The sequence below is a fragment of the Trachurus japonicus genome, chromosome 13 (assembly GCF_045865225.1).
Source record: "Trachurus japonicus isolate A0001 chromosome 13, Traja_1.0".
Classification (NCBI taxonomy): domain Eukaryota; kingdom Metazoa; phylum Chordata; class Actinopteri; order Carangiformes; family Carangidae; genus Trachurus; species Trachurus japonicus.
In genome coordinates, this window is record NC_140919.1 from 364,182 (window position 1) to 391,744 (window position 27,563).

General features: G+C 45.6%; 2 protein-coding genes across 2 annotated transcripts in view; both read right to left on the reverse strand.

Annotated features, from left to right (window-relative positions):
* LOC146975180 (uncharacterized) lies at positions 1 to 26,764 on the reverse strand. Its single transcript, XM_085794563.1, has 5 exons — positions 26,433 to 26,764; positions 26,145 to 26,318; positions 25,880 to 26,053; positions 1,454 to 1,500; positions 1 to 1,301 (listed from the first exon to the last, which is right to left on the reverse strand). The coding sequence occupies exons 1-5, from the start codon at positions 26,762 to 26,764 to the stop codon at positions 739 to 741; spliced, it is 1,290 nt and encodes a 429-aa protein (XP_085650689.1). The 3' UTR covers positions 1 to 738.
* LOC146975173 (uncharacterized) overlaps positions 1 to 27,563 on the reverse strand; it is a 197,031-nt gene that overhangs the window by 163,951 nt on the left and 5,517 nt on the right. The window lies entirely within an intron of this gene.

The following is a 27,563-nucleotide window of genomic DNA, read 5'->3' on the forward strand; positions in this document are numbered from 1 at the left end:
ACCTTAGAATGAGATGTTACAAGTCGTTACAAACATACAGGGGGGGGTTCACCGAACCTTCTCTGCCATGTTGAATCGCCATGTTTTACGTTCAGTGTCACCGTGGCCGTCAGTAACCACAAACTCGGGCCGCCGGAGCTTCTCGGCTCGGGGAGAAAGTTTTCCAGACAGCGCCTGTTAAAACTGTCACCACCGTGTAGCTAGTGTGAGGAAGGACGGAGGCACTGGTGTTGCCTTCAGGTGCAGTCAGACACCTGAATGACGCCGTGAGTGACGCCGTCGGCAAACCGACTGGATGTTATTTTACTCGACGAGAGAAAGCCGGTAAAACGTGGGTCAGGTAAACAATACGACATCGCCATGACAACATATTGTCACGCCTGTATTGTTTTGCCTCGTGCTGGCGGACCGTTTGTTTACATAGAGGCTTGTTTATCCTGATACATGCAGCGTGTGTTGTTTTTCTGACTTCTGCCCGAGTTTACGTAAACGCAACAGCAAGAATACGTGCCGACATGCAACCGCACCGCTAGATGGGGGTAAATGTCACATACTGTCCCTTTAAAGGAAGAGGAAGAAGTTTACAAGAATCACTGAGAAGAGTTTAAAACATCAACTGATTTAATCCATGAATGTGAAAACGTGAGTGAGAGACAGAGACAGAGACAGACGTGTAGAGACTGAACTGTCTGTTCAACAGTGAGAAGGTTTCTGTGACAGGAGGAGACTCTGATTCACTCAACACAGACTCACTGAGGAACCAGACCTGAGTCTAAACCCAGGATAGAGAGGTTGAGTGAAGGTGGTGTTGAAGGTGTAGAGGTGGATCAGTGAGTCAGAGGAGACTCTGTAGAAGGACAGAGAGCCAGCAGGACAGTCCACATACACTGCTACTCTGTTAGAGACAGAGGAGGAGGAGGAGGAGGAGGAGGAGGACGAGGAGGAGGAGGAGGAGGAGGTGATATGTGTTGATCTGTTATTGTGCCTGACGTAGTAACCACCATCAGAGCAGCTCAGACTCCAGGACTGATCGTTCATTCCAAACCAACAGTCATAACTCTCTCCTTTCCTTCTGATTCCTCTGTAACTCACTGATATATGAACCCCTCCTCTCCACTCGACCTCCCAGTAGCAGCGACCAGTCAGAACAGTTGAACACAGCAGCTGAGGCCACCGGTCAAATCTGTCTGGATGATCAGGATATGACTGATGCTCCTCCACACGTGTCGCCTTCCTGTTGTTGTCAGACAGTTTGATGGTTGTGTTCACTGTGTTTGTGTCGATTGTGAGTGGACAGGAATCTGATGGAGAGAACAAGACACAGCTGCAGTTATTGATCATGTGATCAGTTATTGACAGTTTGATGAAGACTCATGAGGTCAGTGATGTGACAGTGTGAAGATGGTTGAATGTGCTGCTTTGTTTCCATGAATCAAAGTAAAAACAGACTTACACTTCCTCAGACCTGGTGTCAACCATGGGACTCCAGCAGGCTCCACCCTGAAAGGAGGAGGGGGGTCAGAGCAGCACCTTCTCTGTCAGCATGCACACATGGACATTACATGGCTCTCACACACACACTGTTTTATCACTGTGTTCACATTAGGGCTGGGCGATAAATCGATTTTATCGATTAATTCGAATTTGTACTTTACGTCGATTTATTTAAATGAAAATCGATTTTCTCTTCAACATCCACCACCAACGCTCCCTGCTGGGCTCCCGTAGTTCAGAGTGCGCGCGCCCCCCGCAACATCTCTCCCGTGTTGTTGCTCGCTATGAAAGGAACAAGACCCAAACAGTCACCACCATGTACCAGCTACTGCTAATGACTGCTAATGACGGCGGCACCAGTTGCCTGTACCCGACGTGATCCGACTCTCTGACGCCCGACGGTTGGGCCAGTGTGTTCCTGGCTGGTGCGTGGCGGCGGCAACCGGACCGTCGGTGCGGCGGCGGCGGGCATCCCCAGGACAGGGCGCTGTGCGTTAGGGAGAGAAGCAGGGAGACACGGGGTCTAAAGCTTGCGGAGCCGCGGTGTGCACTGTGCAGAGCGACCGCTCAGGCTGCAGCGGCGGTGCTGATAGAGCAGAGTTTATGTTGAACAGGTAGCCTAATCTTTGTTTTTATTGTGGAAGTTGTGAATTCGATATTTTACTCAGCATTCAAAGCTGGCGCCGTGTTTTCTGCTGGCAGCAGGCTTGTTGCTCTGCTCTGCTCTGGGGTCGGGGGTAGGGGTGTCAAACCTGCGGCCCGCGGGCCAAAACTGGTCCAGCAGGGAGTCCAATCTGGCCCTCAGAATGAATTTGCCATGTGTGAAAATTACATAGAAGGAAGAAGAGGCATAATATTGTTGAAATTGCATGTATTTTTGTCAAAACATTTCAGATTGTTCATAATATGTTTTGTAAAACAATAGTTCATTAACTGTAAACATCTTATAATACAAAGGAAAAAGTTCTTTTTATTTATAGTACCATATCATGCTATTATTTTACTGGTCCGCTCACTTGAGATCCAATTGTGCTGTCGTAGACCATAGCTTTAGGTGAGAGAGGGGGAAAATCGATTTAAATCGTGAATCGGATTTTTTGTAAAAAAATCGGAGATTTTTTTTTTAGGCCATATCGCCCAGCCCTAGTTCACATGGAGGCTGGTATGTCTGGATGAACACTGAGCACAGAGAAGAAGGAGCTGGAGTCTTTATCTAGTGATGATACAGAGCAGGAGGAGACCAGGAGGAAACACTTCATCATGTCTTTTCTCCATGTGATGTCACTGCAGTGTGAGACACACACTTTCACTCTCTGACTCTCAAGCTGCACAAACACACGTCACAGCAAAGAAGATGAAGACACAACAGGTGGAGCTGACCAGCCCAGATATCCCACAATGCACCAGGAAAGAAGAAGAGTGGGTCTCATTCATGAAACGTTAGTAAATCTGTGTGTAGATTTGCACAAACTCACGCTACTGAAACTCTACTCCAGATTCATGAACGGTGCGGGAAACTCAGATTTGATTGTAAGCACGTGTGTAAGTTCATGAATGCCAACCCATCGTAAATTAACAGCATGCCCCAGTGATCAGCAATTAGCATAGATCTCCTTACATGAATAGCCAGGTGTAGTGAATTAAGTATCCTTGGTTAAAAGAACCATTTAAGGGGACGGTGCGTGGCACAGTGAGTAGAGCGGCCGCCCCATGTAGAGGCACTAGTCCTCAACGCAGGCGTCCCCGATTCCTAAAACGTCTCTCTCTCCAAATATTTCTAATTGTTTGTCACAAAGGCATCGGCATATTTTCAACATCAGAAAGAGTAATACCAATTTTCAATTTCCAACAGTGACAAACAACATTTCTGTGCGTTCCAACTAGGGCTGTGAGGCGATTAAAAAAATGAATCTAATTAATTATAGAATTTGTAATTAATTAATCTAATTAATTTTTTTTTTTTTTTTAATCTTATATCTGCTAAAGTTACCCAAATAAAGAATTCAAATTCTAGGACATTACAAAATTGTATTGCATGACTAATCAATTGAATACACCTAGAAGAGAAGCCGGTGCATATTCTCATTTGCCCAGGTCATAGTATTTCAAAGGAGGTTAAATCGAAAGCAACTGGACTTAGTTATTTGTCTTCCTAGACAAATAACTAAGTCCAGTTGCTTTCGATTTAACCTCCTTTGAAACCTAGAAGAGAAGATCTGAAATCCACATTTTTATTGGTGAAGTGCGTTTCATAAATGAAATTTAAAAGAAAATGGTCAAGCACATCCCAGCAAACCAATGGGCTCTATGCACAGCTCCACTACTTCTTGAACTTAAAGGTACCATCCCGGGCGGCTGCATTTACTGGACTAACGATTTCTTTTTCGAATCGCACACCCGCCCCTCCGTCCAATCAGGAATCACAAAAACCACGCCCCCATTGCTCGGCTCCAGCGCGTGTTCATTGCAGCCGGAGACTGTTGTATGTATTGCACCACAAGCAGAGCGGCTACAGCAGGCTGCCACTGTCATGTTCTTCTATGGGACAGACAGCACTGAGCTTGCTTTTTAACGGTAAAATATTAAAAAATAAATTGTACAAAGGTACATTTACAACTGTTACTGAATTATTGTACATAAATGTCAGTTCTCAAACAAAAGGCAAAATCTTTTTGCTTCAAGGTTTTATTTGTCAAGATTAGCCTGCCCTACAGTAAAAATACCTACATAAAATAAAAAGAGGAGTAAAGCAATATATTAAGTGGGAATATATAGGCTATATTTAAGCATCAAAGATGTTCGATCAAACCCACATAGTTTTAAACAACGTTCAAAACACACACAGCCAGTATCACAACTAAGCACAAAGCCCGTTAGCTTAATGCTAACGTATAATGCAAAACCTCATAGACGGGCTAACAGAAATTAGACCGAGACAACCGACTGTAAAGCTGCATAAAAAATAGCAGCATACATAAAATAAAAGAGGAGTATTAAGCGGCAATATATATATTTAAGCATCAAAGATGTACATAGTTTTAAACAACGTTCAAAACACACACAGACAGTATTACAACTAAGCATAAAGCCCCCTAGCTTAATGCTAACGTATAATGCAAAACCTCATAGACGGGCTAACAGAAATTAGCTGGCAACCGACAGCCAATAAAGCTGCTAAAAGCTGTTTTAATTCTGGCTTTAGCACTGTTGACACGTCACAGTTTAATCCAGAGTCTGTGGTCAGTTTATAACCTTTGTTAGGAAATTTGCTCCGTTGTTTGGGAGAAGTGCAGAGTCTGTGTGAGCCCCCAGTACAGGGACCATGGCAGCTGTCACAGCAGCAGCAGCAGCCACTCCACTGAGCTGATCTGCCGGGCGACCTCAGCAATCCCGAGGGAGAAAACGAGCCAAGTAACTTCTGACTAGGGTTGCCACCCGTCCCTTAAAATACGGAATCGTTCCGTATTTTGAAATAAAATAGTGCGTCCCGTTTTGAATCAATACGGGACGGGCTTTGTCCCGTATTTCCGAGTTGTCATGAATGCAGCATCACTTCGCACGTGTTCTGTAAAGATCCAGCATTTGTCAGAGCTACAACAAAGCAGAGATCTCTCTGTAGGACACTTTCTATCCATCGCTCTTTCACCGTTATTGACGCTCTCTCTCTCTCTCTCACACACACACACACACACACACACACAGAGCGAAGGGCGCATGCATGACATCAGTACGCGGTAAAAGCGAACTCATACGGTCCGAACGCGGACCCCCCGCGCCCCCCTCCCTCGTCGGACAATCGGACCACCCGCCACAGTCTCCTTGCTTTATGTATCCATAGATGTAAACACGTCCTCGTGTTGTCTTTTGTTGTTGTTGTTTTTTTTTAAATCCGCTGCTGCTCTCTGCACCCGGACGCAGCACAGCAGCAGATCGTAAGTGAGGGTGATGTCCTGCACCCCCGGCTTAAAAAAAAAATCCTAGAGGAAACACTGCTCTGCTCCATGACTATACTAAATAAATGTGCCTATTCAAAATCACTGTGCTAATATTTCAGTGTGCACTCATCTGTCTATTTTCCAGGTTAAAGCAAACTGATGTGGCATAGTTTTTCCCCTCCAAAAAAAAAAAGATTATTTAGAGCATTGGTTCCCAACCTTGGGTCCGGGCCCCCCTCAGGGGGGCGTCAGAGATGTCAGGGGGTCCACAGAGCTTTGTCTGTTCTGAGGTTGTGAGGTTATCAAAATTAGATTTGTGCATATTGATATTTTAAAATTCCAATAACACATCCAATTGGATAATCAAAACCATCAAAATCAATAGGAACAAAAACCTACATACAACCTACCTGCTTATAGGGACGTGATAACAATTATGACACAACAAAGGAAAATTGACATAAAGACAAAATAAGGATGGCACAAAATAGAATAAAAAGGCTTGTCTTTGACAAAAGCAAGGGGGGGGCTTTGAGGAAAAAAGGTTGGGAACCACTGATTAAGAGGAATGCACACCAGAAAGAGTATCTGAAGAATTTAAATAAGAGAAGTGTTTTTTTTGTAAATGACTAATCGTCAACCAAAAATTAATTGTTAGATTTGTCAAAAAATTAATCGCTAGACTAATCGACTAATCGAAAAAATAGTCGATAGATTAATCGGGAGAAAAATAATCATTTGGGACAGCCCTATTTTATATTATTATTATTACATAAACAAAAGCAAACTAACTCAGTGGGTGCTGTTTATTCGTCTGACCTGCTGTTGCTGGTAGCCTATGCAGCTGGTCTTGAACTGGTCTGAACATTAGCACAGTGTTATTTCTGATCATTTTGTGCAGATGCATTTTTATTTGATTTGCATACGTTTCAAACCATGGTAAATCACTGTTAATAATAGGCTTTATGCACAGCTCCACTACTTCCTGAACTTAAACCACCCAGTCCTCCCATTAAGCTGGCCAGCTCTCTGACTATTGAGGTCAGACACACCTGGATTAATCAGTTTGTCCAATAATACATACAGGAAATAAAGGAACTTTAAATGTTCAGGAAGTAGTGGAGCTGTGCATAAAGCCTATTAGGCTGTTGTGAGGAATCATTACATGTGTAACATGTGACAGCCTCTTCACATAGGCTATAGGCATTAATATGTATTACTATTATATTTAAGTGGGATATTGCAACTTTATGTTTTGGATCAAACAAGTAGGCTAGCCCGTCCTGGCCTTAGCTACGTCAAGTGATAACCTCAATAAGGTGCACTGTACCTGCCCCCATTCCAGTTTAAAATATGTGTTAATACAAGAAATTGAACGTGTACAAAATACATAGGCCTACATGAAAAGTGTGGCGTTTTGACCCGTGCCCCCCCCCCCCCCTCCCCCGCCCGGTCGACATTTGGTCGAGTGTCCCTTATTTTCACAACTCAAAGGTGGCAACCCTACTTCTGACGGTCTTTCATACTTTCAATAAAAGTGTTAGGTTTTTGGGTGGTGGTTGACTAGGAGGTGCAGTTGGAGGTTGGATATCCAGCTGGTCCTTTAGCTGTGCCATGACGAATTCCTAGCTTTCTAGCTGCCGGCTGTGATGTACTGTGAAAAAGTCTAGCTACAATCAAAGTGCTTGCATACTAGAGCCATGCGCAGAACAGCGTGCACGTTGACTGACAGACGGGCCATCCAACCAAAGTTGTCTGAGACTAATTTGATTGGTCGGCCAAATTTTAGTCCCTACTCCTTACACAGATGACCAAATTTTGTCATTGATATACCAATAATAGCATCAATTACTGTCTAATACTTCACCGATATACTCAGATTTTTATATTTTTGCCACAAAATGAGCCACCCGGGATGGAACCTTTAATGCTGCTCCTTCATTTCCTGTCTTACTTATTGGACAAACTGATTAATCCAGGTGTGTCTGACCATTGTGAGTGACTACTCAGACACACCTGGATTAATCCGTTTGTCCAGTAATGTAAGACAGGAAACAAAGGAGCAGCATTAAGTTCAAGAAGTGCTTGAGCTGTGCATAGAGCCCATTGGGTCAGGTGAGGAACCGAAGCGCAGCGCCCTGGAGTGGAGGCAGTTTCAGATCACACGCATAAAACACACAAACAGGGAAAGAGCGAGAGAGAGGCAGAGACGAGAGACGAAGTGGCAGAGACGAAGTGGAGGGAGTTGTTTGACCCACAGCACACGGCATTATAATTATATTAGGTTATTTACTTATCCATGATGTAAAAAAAAACAGCTCTATGTGAGTAAACAACAGCTGAGGAGCAGAGGCGCTTGCAACCGCCGCAGAGAAATCAGCGTCTGGTGTGAACTGGAGGGACGCAGCCGCTCCGCTTCGCAGCGCTTCGGCGACGTCCCTCTCTGGCCGAACATCTCGGGTTGTGGCGCCGCTGCAGCGCTTCAGTTCGCTGTCTGTTCTATTTTTCACACGAGCCGCGAGCGCTGTTGTCGAGCTGGATAGACCAGGTCATACCAGACAGGAAGTCGGGCTCAGAAAAGACGAGAGAATCCGGTCAATTTTCAAAATAAAATAATTAAATGATGATTAATTAAGTTGTTGCTTGTCTGTCTATTTGTCAGTTGCGTCTGCACGCGAGACACACACATCCATTCATACAGAGCTAGAGACAGACCTGTGTGTGTGGAAAACCGAGTACAGACGGGTAGAGATGCGAGTGGAGTCGATGTTTGACCGGCGGGGGGGGGGGGGGGGGAGCAGGAGAAGCTGCTCCCGCTCCGCTTCCGCGGGCAGTGCGTCCGGGCTGTGAGTCGTGTCCATGTCGGTCAGTCTGTTGTCATCCTGCTTTGACTAGCGACGCAGGTGGGAAGTGACCAACACGTCCGGACAAGTTCCTCGGTGCTATGCTTCCCTGACGTGCCACTGCCAAGTAGCCAGGGTCATTCAATGGGCCAAATTTAAAGTGCTCACGCATTGAATTGCCACTCAGAATTAATTGCGTTAATTTTTCTAACGCGTTAATTTGCAGTGTAATTAATTAATCTAATTAACGCGTTAAACTGACAGCCCTAGTTCCAACATTTACACAAGCACTACACAGTCGGGAGCAGGTGTAGATTTTGTGAGTAGCTACGAAAAGATCAGCACTACTAAAAGATTGATGAATGCGGAAATCCATGTAAATTTTCACTGTTCACGTTTCATGAATGAGACCCAGTGAGTTTAGTGAGAAACCCTAGTGTGAACACAACTTGTGTTTGTCTGAAGGAAACTCCACAGGAAGCTGAAGAATGAGGCTGTGAGCAGGTTTCCACAGGAGCCACAGCAGCAGTGAGTGGATGAAGGAGCTCTAATAGAAACTAGAGGTCGACCGATTAATCGTTTTGGCCGATTAATCGGCGCCGATAGGACGTTTTACAAACTATCGGAATCAGCGGAACTTGGTTCCGATAGTGGCCGATGGCTGCAGTTTTTTCCACGGATAAACTGCTTCTTCCCTGCCGCTCTCTGTCTCTCTGATCACTGAGGGGCGGGGCTGCTCTTCACACACACACAGAGCACAGAGCAGGGGAGAGAGAGAGACGGGGCGTGTGCAGCGGCAGCAGAGGAGAAGTGACCCAGGTGAGGGTACTGTAGGTGCGGTGCGACCGCACTAAGAGAGAGGCGGCAGGTGGAGGGGCTGACTGGAACGAAACTCTCTTGTTATTTAATGAGAAACACTGTAGTATTTTCTCTTAAAGGTTCATGAGGCAAGAAATGCACATGCGTTTTAAGTTTTTTACTAATGGGCGATGAAGTGTTAAAAACCAAAAAGAACGAGCCCACCCGCGTATCTCTCCGTGGCCTTGAACAGGCTGTGTGCTGCATAATGAGCTGCAATTCTGGGTCTGAATTTCCCGCGCTGTCCGCGGATGTGACGTCAAATGACGCTGCATGCGCGTCCTCGACAGCTTCGGCTTTCACCGCTTGCGCCCAGCGGTCGGTGGATGTCTTGCAGCCTGGGGGACAGCTCTCCATTCCGACACACCTCCACTTCGACACCCCGCTGTTCCGAAATACCCCCACTTCGAAACACCGCTACTCCGACACCCCCTCCTCCCCCCCGCAGCTGTCCAAGGTGCTGAACCGCGTGACGTTGTTTACATTCTGCTTTGTGGCTTGTCTGTGAAACGTGCGCTGCTCAGGGACTGGGCAGATCTGTCCCACTTGCTTTCTCCCAGACTCCGTTGTTGGAGATCTCCCACACAGTAATAGAAATACACTTTTTTTCTTTTTCTCCCCCCCTCCTCCGCTCGAGCGCGGCTGAAGCCGGCTTGAGCTCACAGGGGCGCGAGGCTGCTGCAGCCGCCGCTCGTGCTGACAGCTGACTGAGGGAGATGCTTTGGTTGGATTTAGGCAATGAAGAAAGGAGTTGGTTAAGTTTAGTAAAAAGACCAGGTAGAGGCTAGACAGGCTAGAAGCATAATGAACATTATAAGTCATTAATACAGTATGAAGTATTTGCTTGTTTTGCAGTTAATTATGCACATGATCCGTTTGACCCCAAAAAGGAAAAAAGGATCACTGCGCACTGCGCACTGCACAGCCTCTGGTTCCTTTCTGATTAGGTCCGTCTGTCCGTTCGGAGTGGGGGGGTTTCCCCCACTGGCCTTTTCGGAGTAGCGGGGTCTTTAGAAAAAATAGAAAACCCCGCTATTACGATGAATGGAAGTCTATTGTCGGAAAGGCGGGGCTTCGGAAAGGCGGGGTGTAACCTGCAGCCTGAACAGTCATGTGAGCAGCGAGTAGAGAAATAACGTCACTTTCTTACATTTTAATATTTTTTCATGCGAGAAAGTGACGGTTTAGATTCCCAATCTGTTGTCAGTTTATCCAAATAACGTCTGTAAGTACTAGATTTGCTCTGACATTTTTCGGAGGAGTGCAGAGCCACACACACGCAGCAGCAGCAGCAGCAGCAGCAGCAGCGGCTCGTCACAGAGGCTGCAGCCGGGGAGCTGAGCTCATCGGCCGGGCAACAGCTGTCCTCTGTCCTCCTTCTCCCAGGGAAGAAAACGAGCCCAGTAACTTCCCCACAGGTTTTTAGAGGTTTTCTGCCGGCTGGTTGAATTGTTTTTAGGAGATAAATGCTGGATGAAATCTAACAGTGGCACTGTGGCAGTCGGATTAGTTCATTTGAATGAAAAGTGAAGCTTCAGGTGTGTGTGAGCAGCGCAGCCTTGGGGCTCTGTACGTACAAAAATCACCATATTTAGGCTACTTCAATAAATAAATAAATAGTTTTACAATGAGCCGATTGATTCACCCGTGATCAGTTTATCCAAACAACGCCTGTAAGGAAATTCTCCGACGTGTTCGGAGGAGCAGAGCCACTAGAGCAGCCGAGCGGCACCAGCGGCTCACAGAGGCGGCGGCGGTGGCCGGTGCTGACCTGATGCCTGGGCGGTCAACCTCCCGGTGTCGCGGTAAATTGAGCACTGTACAATGAGTGCGGCACGGCGCATTTACTGTTTATTAACAGCCAGGTGTGTAGCCTACGTGTGTGCGTGCGTGCGTGTGTGTGTCTGTGTGGTGAGACAGCAGGGAGAGGGGCTGACTGGCAGAGATGAGAGATAGTGAAAGCTGTTCTTTTTTTCTGTGAGAGACTGCTGTGGTGGACTCAAACCAAACTGTGGCGGCTGATTAGTGGAAAACACTGGTATAGTAACGTTACGCCATTTCCAATTCAGCCACAGTGTCACTAGCTGCGTTTCCATTACAGATTTTCGCAAAATAAAAGCGATATTTCTGAAACTTCGAAAAAGTGCAATTGCCATTTGCGGGTGTTTCCATTGAAAGGTATTTTGCGAATGAGCCGTAATGCGTTTTGCGTTTCTATGGTGACGGCACAGCGATCTCAGCTGCCGACAGCTGTTGCTGTTATTGTTTTTAACAAAGACGAAAACAGCGCTTGCTGAAAGGCAAAGCCCGTGTGGCGCTGCAGCGGCCACAAATAAGGACGCACTCACACGGGCCAGTTGTTCCGTGCTGAAGCCCGAATGCCCCCTCCCCTGTCCCCCGCTGGCCCACACTCACACCACCTCGAACCCAAGCTGATCAAGCACGGTCGCCTCCGTTGATATAGAGGGACTATTTGTTTACCAACACGGCGGATGTGCGCTTTAACCTGACTGCAGAAAGAACAGAGCCTTTTAAACACCAGTGGTGATGAGGCGCTGACAACAATATACGGGGGTTGTGTCCACACACCCGTACTGGTTTATGTGACTTAAGGAGACATGTCGGCGCAGGAGGGAGTGGAGCCTGGATGCGAGCCAAATTTCCTTCAACCATGCACGGAAAAGGGGAACGATAGGAAAGGTTTTCCTAATTTATTGAGAAACAATGCCCAGGTCAGCAATGCATGACAATAAACATGTGGTTCATTTGTCCCCTCAAGTCACATAAACCAACACAGCGTGGACACACACAACTCCGCTGACGCCGGTGACGTGTAGAAAAGCGAAAAAAGTGTTTCCATTACACTTTTGCGATACAAGTTTGTATCGATACGTCTCAAAAACCACCTCATGAGAGCGTAAAAACTTTGTTGCGATATTTGAGAGTTTTTTCGAAATGTAGGTGTTTCCATTACCAGTTTTTAATTTCGATATTTAGCCTAGGTTTTGCGCATTTCAAGGGGTAATGGAAACGCACCTACTGTCACAGCATCAGCTGCAGCTGTGGAGAGTTGATGCGCGCTCCTGCACCAGCTTGGCTGATATGGCTGCAGTAACCCTGACGGCCGCTACGGCCGTTGTATCGCTAGTGAGTTTTATTCCTTGATCTTGCCTCAAGCTCCTTTAATCATACAGCCTGGGTTCCTGCATAGATAATTTGGTGGTGGCTGCCACGCTAAATATCTCACCGCCACTGTTATGATTGGATGTTATTACATGGTTGACCGCTAGGCGGCAGTACTGGTTAGTAGTCAGCTTACCGTACCATATAACAGAGTAGAGCAAGACTGCATGGAGCCACATGTATGTTGTTGAGAACATGAGACATTAAACTAAGTTACTTGCTATCAACACGGCCTCATCCTTGGAACACGAACATGACATGGTACCAGGAGTAAACTCGAATGAACGACATGGATTTAAAACCACCGGAAAGTTTGAAACTAACGGGGAACGTCGACGAGAACTGGCGCACCTTCAAACAACGGTTTCACCTTTATGATGCTGCTACGGGACTCGAGGCAAAGCCGGAGGCAAGAAAGGTAGCGCTGCTGCTAACGATAGCAGGGCCACAGGCCATAGAAGTATTTAACACGTTCGTGTTTGACAGTCCTGAAGATAATGAAAAGTTGGATGTAGTGCTTAGCAAGTTTGATACTCACTGTTCTCCGAAGAAGAACGAGACGTACGAGAGGTACGTGTTTCGGTCTCGTACACAGCGGCAGCATGAGCCCTTCGATAGCTTCCTGACGGACTTGCGGCTAAAGGCGCAGTCCTGCAACTTCGGAACGCTGAGTGACTCCATGGTCCGGGACCAGATTGTCTACGGCGTGGAGGATAAAAAGGTCAGAGAGAGGCTACTACGGGAGATGGAGCTGACGCTGGCAGGAGCCATTAAGATCTGCCAGGCCAGTGAGCTGTCCCAAAGGCACGTGAGGACGTTCAGCGAGATGTCTGCAGTCGCCTCGGCGCAGAGCGACAGCGCGGCAGCGGTTGGAGCAGTGTCGTATCAGCGGAGACGGCGCACACAGACCCGGCCTGCACAGCAGGAGGACGTGATGATAAACTGCAAGCGCTGCGGCTCACAGCACAAGCCCAGACAGTGTCCAGCGTTTGGTAAGCAATGCTCCACTTGCCAAGGCAAGAATCATTTTGCTAAACAATGCTTCTCCAAACGGAAAGAGTGGAAAAAAGAAAAAACTGTAAACTTAATAGACGAGCCTGATCTCAGTGACACGTTCTTTGTTGGAATGGTAAATTGTGAAAGTGAACAAATAAATAAACCAGACAATGTAAATGATGTCACTACAGAAGATAAGTGGATAGCTCCTCTAATGATAAATGGGACTGTAGTCACCATGAGATTGGACACTGGTGCCAAAGCAAATCTCATAAGCATGTGTGATGTGAAGGCAATGAAAAATAAGCCACAAATAAGAAGAAAAGAATCTGGACTGAAAGACTACAATGGACGGCCAATCAAATGTTTGGGCACATGCAGGTTGAATGTCACAGCTAAAGGAAAAGTGCACCACCTATCCTTCTTTGTTGTGAATGAGGGACGTGAATCACTTCTTGGTGACAGAGCCTGTGAAGAACTGGGGCTTGTGGAAAGAGTGTATCAACTGATATATACTCCAGGTAAACACCTAGTCGTTGCTGATGCCCTATCCAGAGCAACTACAGGCGACAGTGTGAGTGCAACAGACGAAGACATACAGTGTCACGTGAACATGGTGTCGGCTACACTGCCTGTGTCTGACACAAAGTCAAGACAAATAGCGGAGGCTACAGCAAAGGATGCTGAGCTACAGCATGTCATGAAGAACATGGATGAGGGATGGCCAGCTGGTTCGTGTCCACAATTTTACCATGTCAGAGGTGAGCTTAGTACTGTGGATGGTCTGCTGTTGAAAAAGGGCAGGATTGTTATTCCACGGGCTTTGAGAATGGACATGTTGCACAGGATACATGAAGGCCATCTCGGCATCGAAAAGTGCAAAAGGAGGGCGAGAGACACGGTTTTCTGGCCTGGACTGAACAAAGACATTGAAACACTTATAAGTAAATGTGAAACATGCCAGAAACACAGGAACAAGCAGAGCAAAGAGCCTATGGTGGTAGCTGAGGTGCCAACAGCACCATGGCACAAAGTAGGAATGGACTTGTTTCATCTCAGAGGTAAAGACTATTTAGTGGTAATGGATTACTACTCAAACTTCCCTGAGATGGCCCTACTAGCAAGCTCAACGTCAACTTGTGTCATAACACATGCTAAATCTATCTTCGCCAGGCATGGCATCCCACACATCGTGGTGAGCGACAATGGCCCCTGCTTCAGCAGCAAAGAATGGCAGAAGTTTGCAGTGCAATATGATTTCAAGCATGTGACGTCAAGCCCACACTATGCACAGTCAAACGGGCAAGCTGAAAAAGGAGTTCACATTCTCAAGCAACTCCTAAAGAAAGCAGCTGACAGTGACTCGGATCCGTATCTGGCTTTATTGAGCTACAGAGCATCACCTCTTCAGTGCGGCCTATCACCAGCTGAACTGCTGATGAAGAGGAAGCTACGAACAACTTTGCCGAGTCATCAAAACGACAAATTAAAGCAAAAGAATCACTCAAAGATTGAACATAAGCTACGACAACAGAAAATGATGCAAAAGTCATTCTATGACAGAACAACCAAGCATCTCCCTCCACTGAAGACCAACAACACAGTCAGGATTGAGGATGCTGATGGATGGAGTACAAAAGCAACTGTCCTGCAAGAAGTTGCTCCACGATCGTACACGGTGAAAACTGATGATGGACAACTCCTCAGACGCAATCGTCGCAGTCTGTTAAAGACTCCTCAAGGGACTGTTGGTGAGCTCAGTGTAACCTGTGGTGAATCTCAGGTAACTCCCACACCTGCTATGGACTGTAACACTGACTCTCACACACCTACTCCAAGCGAACCTGAGTTAAGAAGGTCCACAAGAGAAATCAGAAAGCCTGATAGACTGAACTTATAAACAAAGAAAATTCAATATGCATGTTAAAGATGTTGAACAAAATGTATATTGATTGATGTTGTGAATGTGTTCTAAATGGTCTAGTGTTGGCTTAGATATGAGTTATGCAATCTGATGTAAACTGTTTATACTGCTTATGTGTTGCAGAGTTATGCGGAATGTGAAATGGTTAAAATAACTGACACAGCTAATGTGATGATTCATGTTAATGCATTTTACCTTAGAAAAGGGGGGATGTTATGATTGGATGTTATTACATGGTTGACCGCTAGGCGGCAGTACTGGTTAGTAGTCAGCTTACCATACCATATAACGGAGTAGAGCAAGACTGCATGGAGCCACATGTATGTTGTTGAGAACATGAGACATTAAACTAAGTTACTTGCTATCAACACGGCCTCATCCTTGGAACACGAACATGACAGCCACCAGCTCACGAGTCAGTGTCGCCCCCCCCCCCCCCCCTGGCTTTTTGTGCTTTTATTTTGAAAGGACAGCTAGAGAGAGACGGGAAGGAGGAAGAGAGAGCGCCGCTTCAGCTTCAGAGTTGGGGCAGATGCACAATAATGGCTCTTTACACTACAAAGTTGGGCTCTATGGGCTCTACTCGACTCGGTTTAGGTCCTTTTCCATAACAGCTGAGTTCCTCCTCAGCGGGGACGGGGTCTGTGTCGTCATATCACGGCCGCTACGTGCGTCTCGCTCTCTTTTTTCTCTTCTCCCGTCAGCTCCAAACACACTCGTCCAACTCGATCACGATCATTACAGTGTCAGCGTAGTTTTTCTTTTTACAGTCTAGGGGTTTTGCACACAGTAGGCTAATTGTAGTGAAACAGTCACCTGTTAATGTACGACGTAACCACACCACGAGCTAACATCCTGTTTAGTTACAGTCTCCTCTCCTGCAGCGTCACGTCCTCACTACAGCTGTTCTGATGTAAACAAACTCACGTGTGGAGTTCGACTGTTCGTCACTCACAGGGTCCAGGGATGATTCAGTGTCCCACATCCTTTAGTTTTACACTAGCTAATAGCTATATGTTATTATTTTTAAAAAAAAATCTATAGTGCATTATGAGCACATTCATAATGCATTATAATGCTCATCATAATCAGTCATAATGCACTATGACTACACTCATAAACACACATAAAGCTTTATGATGCACTATATCAACAGTTATAAATCTAGTTTATAATGATTTATAAATCCAAAGGCCTTACGAGTGCTCTTGACTGGTTATAAACTACAGACTGACTGATGGGGCTTATAATACATTATACCCCTCTATACACACACCTAACAATCAACTGTTATAAGGACTCATAGGATGCTATAATATTCCATGAAGGATCATAAGTTATCAATGTATGCTTTAAGTAAAGTGAAGTTTATATGGATGCATCTATAATGCAGCATACCTCATCATAATGTTTCATTGTTGGTGTTAAGTAAAGTGTAACACATGTGCATGCATTTAAAAGAATCTATGATGCACCCTAAGTCATTATGTCAGATACCAAAGTATAGATAATTACATTAAGATTTGTCTGCTTAGGAATATGACATTAAAGCCGGGTTTCAACTTCCTTGAAATGACAATAAATCATCCAGAGATGAATATCAAAGCTTTTGCACTCTATACATTGATCATGAGATTATGGTAAATCTGTAAAAGAAGTACAACAATTTATTCACAGTAACTTTTTTATTATCACCTTTTTCAACGATAACAATCATGGTCTAAATACAAGTTATGTATTAATTGGAATATGAAAATAACTGCATAAAAAACTTAGGCTAACTGGCATTTTATGTTCAACCTAAAAAGTTGGAGGTCAAATGTGAATATAGAATATGTAGTAAGGAGATGTATTATAGAGAATGCCCACAAGAGGGCGCAGTTGGTGTCGAGAACCAGTAATACACACAGAGGAAGTAAGGGCAGTTGATGTTTGTGACCAGCCCAATGTGATGTATGTCGATGTATACCCTGCCTGCCATTCTCCGGTTAAATGTGAAGTAAACCAGTTCTTCTTGAGATACCAGGACTCCGGTGTGAGTTACTACATAAATGGCGACGAGGATAAAGTTTTTTCCAGCGGATTGCCTCGTGAGAAAGCGCACAAATGCGTAAGTTGAACTGCTAAGTGGCTGCAACAGAAAAGCTAACAAAAAAAAAAAAAAAAAATGGCTATGGTCGGAAGTACGGCTCCGTTCGATAACCGGACTCAGACGTGGGAGGAATATTGTGAGATTCTCCAACATTTTTTTGCGGCTAACAAGATAACAGATGCTGGTCAACAGAAAGCTATTTTGCTCAGTTCAGTGGGCAGTCAGACTTACGGTCTAATGAGGAACCTGGTTAGCCCCGCTAAACCAGGGGACAAGTCCTTTGATGAGCTCGTGAAGCTGCTAAAGGACCATTTCAACCCTAAACCCAGCGAGATTGTGCAGCGCTACAGATTCAACTCGAGAGCAAGGAGGTCTGGAGAATCAGTTATGGAATATGTTGCCGTGCTGAGGAAATTGGCGCAGGATTGCAACTATGGAGAAAAGTTATCAGAGATGCTTCGTGACAGACTGGTCTGCGGGATCGGCGACGACCGCATTCAGCGCCGGCTATTGTCAGAGCCGGACCTGACCTTCGACAAGGCGCTGAAGCTGGCTCAAGCCATTGAGACGGCCAGTAAGGATGTGAGAGACTTGCAGTCGCTGGAGTCCGCTGCCCCGCACGAGAGGATGCCCCAGGCTGTGCATAAGATGGCGGCGAGGCAGAGCTCTAGTAAGCACCAGTGGAAGTCTTGCTACAGGTGTGGGAGTGAGCAGCATAGGGCTGGGGACTGTAGGTTTGCTAGTGAAACCTGTCACAAGTGTGGTAAAACTGGTCACATTCAAAAAGTGTGTAGATCTAAAGGCTCAGCTAATGTAGCAAAAGCTAAATGGGGTGGAGAAAAACAGTCAAACAAATGTGCTAAACCTCAGGGAGCTAACTATGTTAGTCAAGGGGTAGAGGGAACAGATGAGACAGACACAGATGAGGTCATGTTTACACTGTACAAACTAAACGTGTTAGAGATACCGTCAGAAGAGCCATTTGTTGAGACATTGAAAGTTAATCACACAGACATACAGTTTGAAGTTGACTCAGGATGTGGGGTGACAGTAATGAATCACTCTGTGTACAAAATTTTATGGGGGAAAGAGGTACCAAAACTACAGCCATGCAGAGTCAGACTTAAAACATATACAGGACACACAGTTAATGTTTTGGGAGCAGCCAGGGTCAAGGTGCAGAGAAAAAACAACTCAGAAAAATACCTACCTGTGGTAGTAGTGACAGGAACAGGCCCTAGTTTAGTAGGCAGAGGCTGGATAAAAGAGCTAGGCTTACAGTGGAGATCAGAACCTCATATTCACCACATCAGGGAGGAGACCTTAGAGGAGGTTCTCGGGGAACATGCTGAGGTTTTCAAAGAGGAGCTAGGGAGGTTTAACGGGCCCCCAGCTAAGATATATGTGGACAAGGAAGCAACCCCCAGGTTTTTTAAAGCCAGACCTGTCCCATATGCGATGAGAGGAAGGGTGGAGGCAGAATTAGACCGTCTCTTAGCCCAGGACATAGTGGAACCTGTGAAGTATGCTGAGTGGGCAGCGCCTGTAGTTCCTGTCCTTAAACCAGATGACTCAGTTAGGCTGTGCGGGGACTACAAACTGACAGTAAATCTAGTGTCAAAACTAGAGCAGTATCCTATCCCCAGGATTGAAGATTTGTTTGCCAGCCTGTCAGGTGGACAGAAGTTCACAAAATTAGATCTGAGTCACGCATACCACCAAATCCCCTTGGATGAGGACGCAAAAAAGTATGTGACTGTAAACACACATAAAGGCTTGTTCACTTACAAAGTCTTACCTTTTGGAGTGTCTTCAAGCCCAGCAATCTTTCAACGGACAATGGAGGGATTGCTGCAGGGCATCCCTCATGTGGCCATATTCCTGGACGATATCCTTCTTACAGGAAAAAATGACCAAGAACACCTCCAGACACTGACCAAAGTGTTGCAGCGGCTGAAGGATGCCGGTCTCAGGCTCAGGAGGAGCAAGTGTTCATTCATGAGTGAGGAAGTGATGTTTCTAGGTCACAAGGTGGATGCAACTGGACTACACCCAGTCAATGAAAAGGTGCAAGCAATCAAGGAGGCACCTACACCTTCAAACGTGACAGAGCTGAAGGCTTATCTGGGACTTTTAAACTATTATAACAAGTTTTTGCCAAACCTGTCCACCTTTCTCGCTCCACTGCACAAACTGCTACACAAAGACACAACGTGGCAGTGGGGAAAGGAACAGAAGGCTGCATTTGAGAAGTCAAAAGAGATGATGCAGTCAGCAGAGGTGCTGGTGCATTATGACCCAGAGAAGGACATTGTGTTGGCATGTGATGCATCACCGTACGGAGTAGGTGCAGTTTTGTCTCATCGTATGGCAGATGGAACTGAAAGACCAATAGGATTCACATCACGAACACTAAATGCAGCAGAAAAAAACTATTCACAACTGGACAAGGAAGGACTAGCAGTCATGTTTGGAATAAAACGCTTCCACAAGTACATTTATGGATGGAAATTCAGCATAGTGACAGATCACAAGCCGTTGCTGTCACTTTTCAGTGAGATGCGAGCCGTGCCACAAATGGCATCTCCGAGGATCCAGCGGTGGGCCGTCACCTTGAGAGCCTACGAATACACAATAGTGTATAAAGAAGGCAAGCATCACAACAATGCGGACGCCCTGAGCCGCCTGCCCTTATCAGAGAAATCAGACCAAGAGGGAATGGAAGAGAGGGTTCTCATGATTGAGAGCTCTGACATCACTCTGGTTACTGCAGACCAAGTGAAAGTATGGACTGATAAGGATCCGGTGCTCTCACGAGTGAGGGAGATGGTGCACAGAGGCTGGCCCTCAGAACTAAAGGGAAGTGAATTCGCACCTTACACAGTGAGAAAAAATGAACTCAGTATCCAAAACGGTTGTGTATTGTGGGGGGCTAGAGTGGTGGTGCCACAGCCAGGCCAAGACAGTGTTTTGAGACAGCTTCATCAATGCCACCCAGGGATGTCCAGGATGAAAGCGCTGGCCAGGAGTTATGTGTGGTGGCCAAAGCTGGACAAAGAAGTGGAGGATACTGTCAAAACCTGCACAATATGTCAAGAGCACCAAAATGTTCCAGCCCCAGCCCCTTTGCACCCGTGGGACTGGCCCGACAAGCCCTGGAGCCGTATCCATGTGGATTATGCGGGACCATTCATGGGAAAGATGTTTTTTGTTCTCATAGATGCACATTCCAAGTGGATGGATGTGTATCCGGTGAACTCTTCTACTTCAGCTACAACCATTGAGTGCCTGCGCACCAGTTTCAGCAACCATGGACTGCCTGAGTTGTTGGTGTCGGATAACGGTACTTGTTTTGTGAGCAGAGAGTTCAAGGACTTTTTGTACAAAAATGGTATTCGTCATGTGACCTCGGCACCCTACCATGCCTCCAGTAATGGGTTAGCAGAGAGAGGTGTACAGACATTTAAAAGAATGATGAAGAAATGTAAGGAAGGCACACTGACAGAAAAGGTGGCCAGAGTGTTGTTTGGCTACAGAGTAACCCCTCAGACTACAACAGGTCTATCACCAGCAGAACTTCTTCTAGGGAGAAAGCTGCGTTGCACACTGGATCTGATCCATCCAGATCTGAACAGGAAAGTGCTGAAGAAACAAGAACGACAGACCAGAGATCATGACACCAAAGCAAAAGCACGCTGGTTCAAAGTGGGAGACTCAGTGTTGACCCGGAACTTCAGTTTTGGCCCAAAGTGGATCCTAGGAATCATAGAGTCAGTAACAGGACCTGTATCCTATAAAGTGATGCTTGGTGATGGGAGTGTGGTCAGGAGACATGTGGACCAGATTCTGAGGCATCAACAGTCATCAGAGAAAATCACAGAGAGACATCAGACTGACACAATGCAGCAAAGTCACACCACAACACAGGACAGGACATTGCTGGATGTGGAGGATGTTGTTCTCGGCAGTGATAAGGTGGAGGAGCCAGCAGCTGCAGAGGCTGCAGAAAAATCAGAGACTGAACCAGAGACTATGTCAAATGCAAGTCCTGGGAGGAGAAAGTCAAAACGGGAAGTTAAGTTGCCCAGTCACCTTAAAGACTTTCAGTTGAACTAGAGGATTTGCTGAGAGTGTTGTTGTCACCTGTTGTAAAAGAAAAAAAAAAGAAACAAAAATGTTGTAATGTTCATGTTTCAGTTGGATGCATAGATCCTGCTTAAGGAGGGAGGGATGTAGTAAGGAGATGTATTATAGAGAATGCCCACAAGAGGGCGCAGTTGGTGTCGAGAACCAGTAATACACACAGAGGAAGTAAGGGCAGTTGATGTTTGTGACCAGCCCAATGTGATGTATGTCGATGTATACCCTGCCTGCCATTCTCCGGTTAAATGTGAAGTAAACCAGTTCTTCTTGAGATACCAGGACTCCGGTGTGAGTTACTACAGAATAATAGCCTAAACCAACAGTTGGTCTAATCTCTCATCAGAGGAGGCTGGACAGAAGATGGTTTCCTGGTTTCATCATCATCACAGCTCACCGAATCGAGATATCAGCTCCTCCGGTCATAGCATCGTCGGACGAGTTGTTTCAGACCGGAAGTCTACGTCCGGTTTGCGTAAAAGGAGCGGGAGGTTCTCTCGTTTCCATTTCCCTCTGTTTACAACTCGTCCGACGATGCTAACGACCGGAGGAGCTGATATCTCGATTCGGTGAGTACATTTATTTTTCTAAATATGTCTTAATCATATTCAACTTGTTGTATATTCCAGAATAGCACTGATTGCTCTTCCGCGTGTTCTCCTGTGTGTTTTGACCGAAGAACATGAGACTTGTCAACGTGAATAACTGATTCACTACACGGCTAGCTAGCCGTTAGCTTCGTGTTAGCTCCATGTTAGCCATGCTAACCGTAGCTCTGGTCTCAGGCTTGCACCGGACCGGGATAAATACGGTTTAGCATCTAATGACCAGAACAATGAACCGGTAGGATCGGTCTATATATATTTTATACTGCAAACTCCCCATGTTTATCCATCAACTTGTTATCTTGCTGGTATCATACTGTACTGATGCACAATATATAGGTGGGGGGTTGTCATTTACTGCTGACAGTCATGCGCCTCTCCATTCATGTTTAAACTTAAGTTTTTGTGTTTTACTGTAATTCTAAGGAGCCACACTGAAAGCTAAGTGACCGGTGCCAACAGAAGAAGGACATCATGTATGGAGCTGTGATGATGATGAAACCAGGAAACCATCTCCTGTCCAGCCTCCTCTGATGAGAGATTAGACCAACTGTTGGTTTATTATTCTATATTCACATTTGACCTCCAACTTTTTAGGTTGAACATAAAATGGCAGTTAGCCTAAGTTTTTTATGCAGTTATTTTCATATTCCAATTAATACATAACTTGTATTTAGACCATGATTGTTATCGTTGAAAAAGGTGATAATAAAAAAGTTACTGTGAATAAATTGTTGTACTTCTTTTACAGATTTACCATAATCTCATGATCAATGTATAGAGTGCAAAAGCTTTGATATTCATCTCTGGATGATTTATTGTTATTTCAAGGAAGTTGAAACCCGGCTTTAATGTCATATTCCTAAGCAGACAAATCTTAATGTAATTATCTATACTTTGGTATCTGACATAATGACTTAGGATGCATCATAGATTCTTTTAAATGCATGCACATGTGTTACACTTTACTTAACACCAACAATGAAACATTATGATGAGGTATGCTGCATTATAGATGCATCCATATAAACTTCACTTTACTTAAAGCATACATTGATAACTTATGATCCTTCATGGAATATTATAGCATCCTATGAGTCCTTATAACAGTTGATTGTTAGGTGTGTGTATAGAGGGGTATAATGTATTATAAGCCCCATCAGTCAGTCTGTAGTTTATAACCAGTCAAGAGCACTCGTAAGGCCTTTGGATTTATAAATCATTATAAACTAGATTTATAACTGTTGATATAGTGCATCATAAAGCTTTATGTGTGTTTATGAGTGTAGTCATAGTGCATTATGACTGATTATGATGAGCATTATAATGCATTATGAATGCGCTCATAATGCACTATAGAGGTAGTCTTCATAGAAAGTGTTACCAAAAAATCTATTAATATGTAATATATATTACATATTAATAGATTTTTTTTTTTTCACGGCCGCTACGTGCGTCTCGCGGCGAGAGGCTGTGACACGGCACGGTGCGTCTGTGTTTTTGTTGTTTAGTGGCGCCCCCCCCCCGCCCCCGATGGTGGATTTGTGAATAGAACAACAATTGTTGTGTATATTTATCTTACACGAGCCCTTTGATCCAGAAATGCGAGTGTCAGAAGAGCGACAGACACAAACAGAGCACCTTTCATAAAAGACGCTGTATCTCCTTTTCTAGAAAAAAAGGAGGGATTTTGGTGAAACCCAGCCATGTGTTTAGCTTGACTTACGTGCCTCCGACCACAAACCGTTCCTGAGAACGGTTTGTGGTCATTTGAAGCATAAAGTTAAACCTTTCAATTGAGCTACAGTATGTGTTGGTGGCAATAATATAGAATACACTATGGCTCTACATAAAAAGTCAAAAATGGTCTAAATTGCCGGTACACTTGACTAAAACTTTGGAAAGGAGCGCGGCACTCAATGAGTTAAGTGCTGTGGCTACAAGCAAATCTCATATTGTCTCTGTACAAAGACAACAAATGTGAATGTAAATGTGAAAGCAGCGGAGACCTATTCAAGATGTGCGTTTAGGCAACACTGATATAACAGGCAAAATTAATTTATTCATGGCCACATTAAGTGAAATTATTAACTTTACCGATTATCCATCTGATTATCTGTCCTGCTGCGAGCGCACAACTTCTTTCAGAGGTGATCACCGCTGAAAGACTATAATAGACTATAATAGTCTGCGAGTCAGATCAACAGCTGAGCAGCGTATTCCCTCAGCTGAACATCTGCAGGCGGAGACGCTCAGAGAGAAAGTCAACAGCAGCGGAGCAGCGTGGTCTCTCCCTCCGTACAAACGCTCTGTTCTGATCCAGCTCCACTGGACTTTCAAAGTAAAGGTGACGCAGCTGAAAATGAGTTAAATCGTGAAACAGCGGCGCTGTAGACGATTTTAGGATTAAACTCTGAACATAACCTGGTCGGGACCATGTAGGCTAATGAGCTAAGCATCAGTTACCGTGGTGATCTAGCCGGGTTAAAAGAGAGCCCTTTGTAGTACAGGAGAGCCTGGCTTTAGACTGAACATACCCCGCTAACACACTAAACTGGCTTCGCAGTAGCCTACACCCTGCTATCATCACAAACGGTGTCAACAACGGTGTGTTGGGCCACTAATTTTGTAGAAGCGTGTGCCGTTTAGAGATGCTTCAGTAGATTGGAGTTTCTTATAACGGACGTGGACAAACACTTAGCTCCGGGACATAATATACACCTCACATATGTTCTTGCCTTTTACCCCAAGGAGATTAAAGTAGTGTCTGTAGGCCTACTTCCAACTTTCCCTCCGAACTCGGCAGCTTCCCTCTGCTAGTTTCTGTGTCTGCGTGTGTGTGTGGTTTGTGTACAAACTGAACACTGCCTCTGATTGGCTTAGCATGAAACCTAACTCTGCCTTAACCAATCATCATCACTTATGCGGTTGTCTCGTCCCTCCCTCCTCCCCCCTCCCCTCACCAAAGGAGAGAGAAGAAAAAAAAAAAACAGTTATGCTCAGCTTCTATGAGCTTCTTCTGAGATGAGCCAAGTCGGAGGACAACGGCTTCTGAGTAGTTTGTAACGCGCCTCATTTAATTGTCGGTAACGGTAACGGCGTTGTAACGCGCGCTCAGACGTTATGCAGACGTTACGGTCCCCTCCCCCTCTGTAAGGGACGGTGCAAAAGAAAAAAGGGGACGTGCGTAGTACAGTGTACAGTACACATTCGCGGGAGAAGCAGCAAATATTACTACAGTAGCTACATTCACTTAACATGATGCTACACGGATACGTGAACGACACAGAGTGAATGGGCGGCCTCAGCCCCCAGTACATGTAGTGAATGACGCGCGCAGAGAGTGTACTGGAGCCCTCAGCCCCGACTGTCAGTGAACGCATCACTGAACATGCACCGTTCCCTCGCAATGAGAGTCTCCGCCAGCAGATTCGCAGGTCATTCAGTGATTCACAGACCACACAGCAGTTCCACTGTCGGCCTGCACGCTGCTGCTGAGCTCAACTACTGAACTGAGAAAGGAACGAATCAGGTCAGGAAGTGATTCTAGTCAGTACGTTCACTTAAATAATTTGTTCCTTCGAACGAATCACTCGCGAACAACACAATACTAATGGGCGGAGCTTCACTGTGGCCTACACCACCTCTGGATATGGTCTGAGTGATGGGATCTGATGTCATCAATGCATGGATCACCTGAGACAGATGTTAATACCAGGTGTGACCAGGTGTGAACGGGGCCATAGAAAATGTTCCAGCTCCTCCTCCTCTATCAGACAGTGTGTGTGGCTGCAGCAGCCTCTCCATACCTGAGAGTCTCCAGTCTCCAGTCTGGATCCTCCAGTCCAGCAGACAGCAGCTCCACTCCTGAGGCTCCTGGATGGTTGTAGCTCAGATCCAGCTCTCTCAGATGGGAGGGGTTGGAGCTCAGAGCTGAGGCCAGAGAAGCACAGCCTTCCTCTGTGACCAGACATCCTGACAGACTGAACACACACAACAACACACAGGAAACCTCTGTCAACACCTGCTGCTGTGTTCAAGTGGCATCAGATAAACAGCTGGATGGATCCTCACCTGAGAGTCTCCAGTCTACAGTGTGGACTCTCCAGTCCACCAGACAGCAGCTTCACTCCTGAGTCCTGCAGGTTGTTGTTACTCAGGTCCAGGTGTCTCAGACTAGAGGACTGGGAGCTGAGGACTGAGGACAGAGCTTCACAGCTTCTCTCTGAGAGGTTACAGCTGCTCAGTCTGAAGAGATGATCATGAGGAATTAAAGAAGAAATTAGTTTATTATCTGACCTGTTGCAAAAACAAAAGTGTTTTTATATAATCATGAATAAATCCAACTATCTCTACACTTACAGAACTTTGTTGGAGTCTTTGACCACTGGCAGCAGCCTCAGAAGAACATCCTCTGAAGCAGAGTGTTTCTTCAGGTCAAACTCATCCAGATCTTCTTCTGATGACAGTAAGATGAAGACCAGAGCCGACCATTGAGCAGGAGACAGTTTATCTGTGGAGAAACGTCCTGATCTCAGGGACTGTTGGATCTCCTCCACTAGAGAACGATCATTCAGTTCATTCAGACAGTGGAACAGGTTGATGCTTTTCTCTGCAGAGGGAGTCTCTTCAATCTTCTCCTTGATGTACTGAACTGTTTCCTGATTGGACCGTGAATCACTTGTCTGAGTCATCAGACCTCGTAGGAGATTCTGATTGGTCTCCAGTGAAAGACCCAGGAGGAAGCGGAGGAACAAGTCCAGGTGTCCATTTGGACTCTGTAAGGCCTCGTCCACAGCGCTCTGGTAGAAGTTTGTCTCTGCAGATTTGACTCGTGTTGTTTCAGTCTTCTTGGAGGTTGTTTGTTGTTGTGACATCAGGTTGAGTCCAGAGTTGATGAAGGTCAGATGGACATGAAGAGCAGCCAGAAACTCCTGAACACTCAGATGGACAAAGCAGAACACCTTGTCCTGGTACAGGCCGCTCTCCTCTTTAAAGATCTGTGTGAACACTCCTGAGTACACTGAGGCTGCTGTGATATCGATGCCACACTCTGTCAGGTCTGATTGATAGAAGATCAGGTTTCCTTTCTGCAGCTGCTCAAAAGCCAGTTTTCCCAGAGACTCAATCATCTTCCTGTTATCTGGACTCCAGTGTGAATCTGTCTCAGTTCCTCCATCATACTTGACCTTCTTCAGTTTTAGATGAACCACCAGGAAGTGGATGTACATCTCAGTCAGGGTCTTGGGCAGCTCTCCTCCCTCTCTGGTCTTCAACAGCTCCTCCAGAACTGTAGCAGTGATCCAGCAGAAGACTGGGATGTGGCACATGATGTGGAGGCTTCGTGATGTCTTGATGTGGGAGATGATCTTTCTGGCCTGCTGCTCATCTCTGAACCTCTTCCTGAAGTACTCCTCCTTCTGTGGGTCAGTGAACCCTCTGACCTCTGTCACCATGTCAACACACTGAGGAGGGATCTGATTGGCTGCTGCA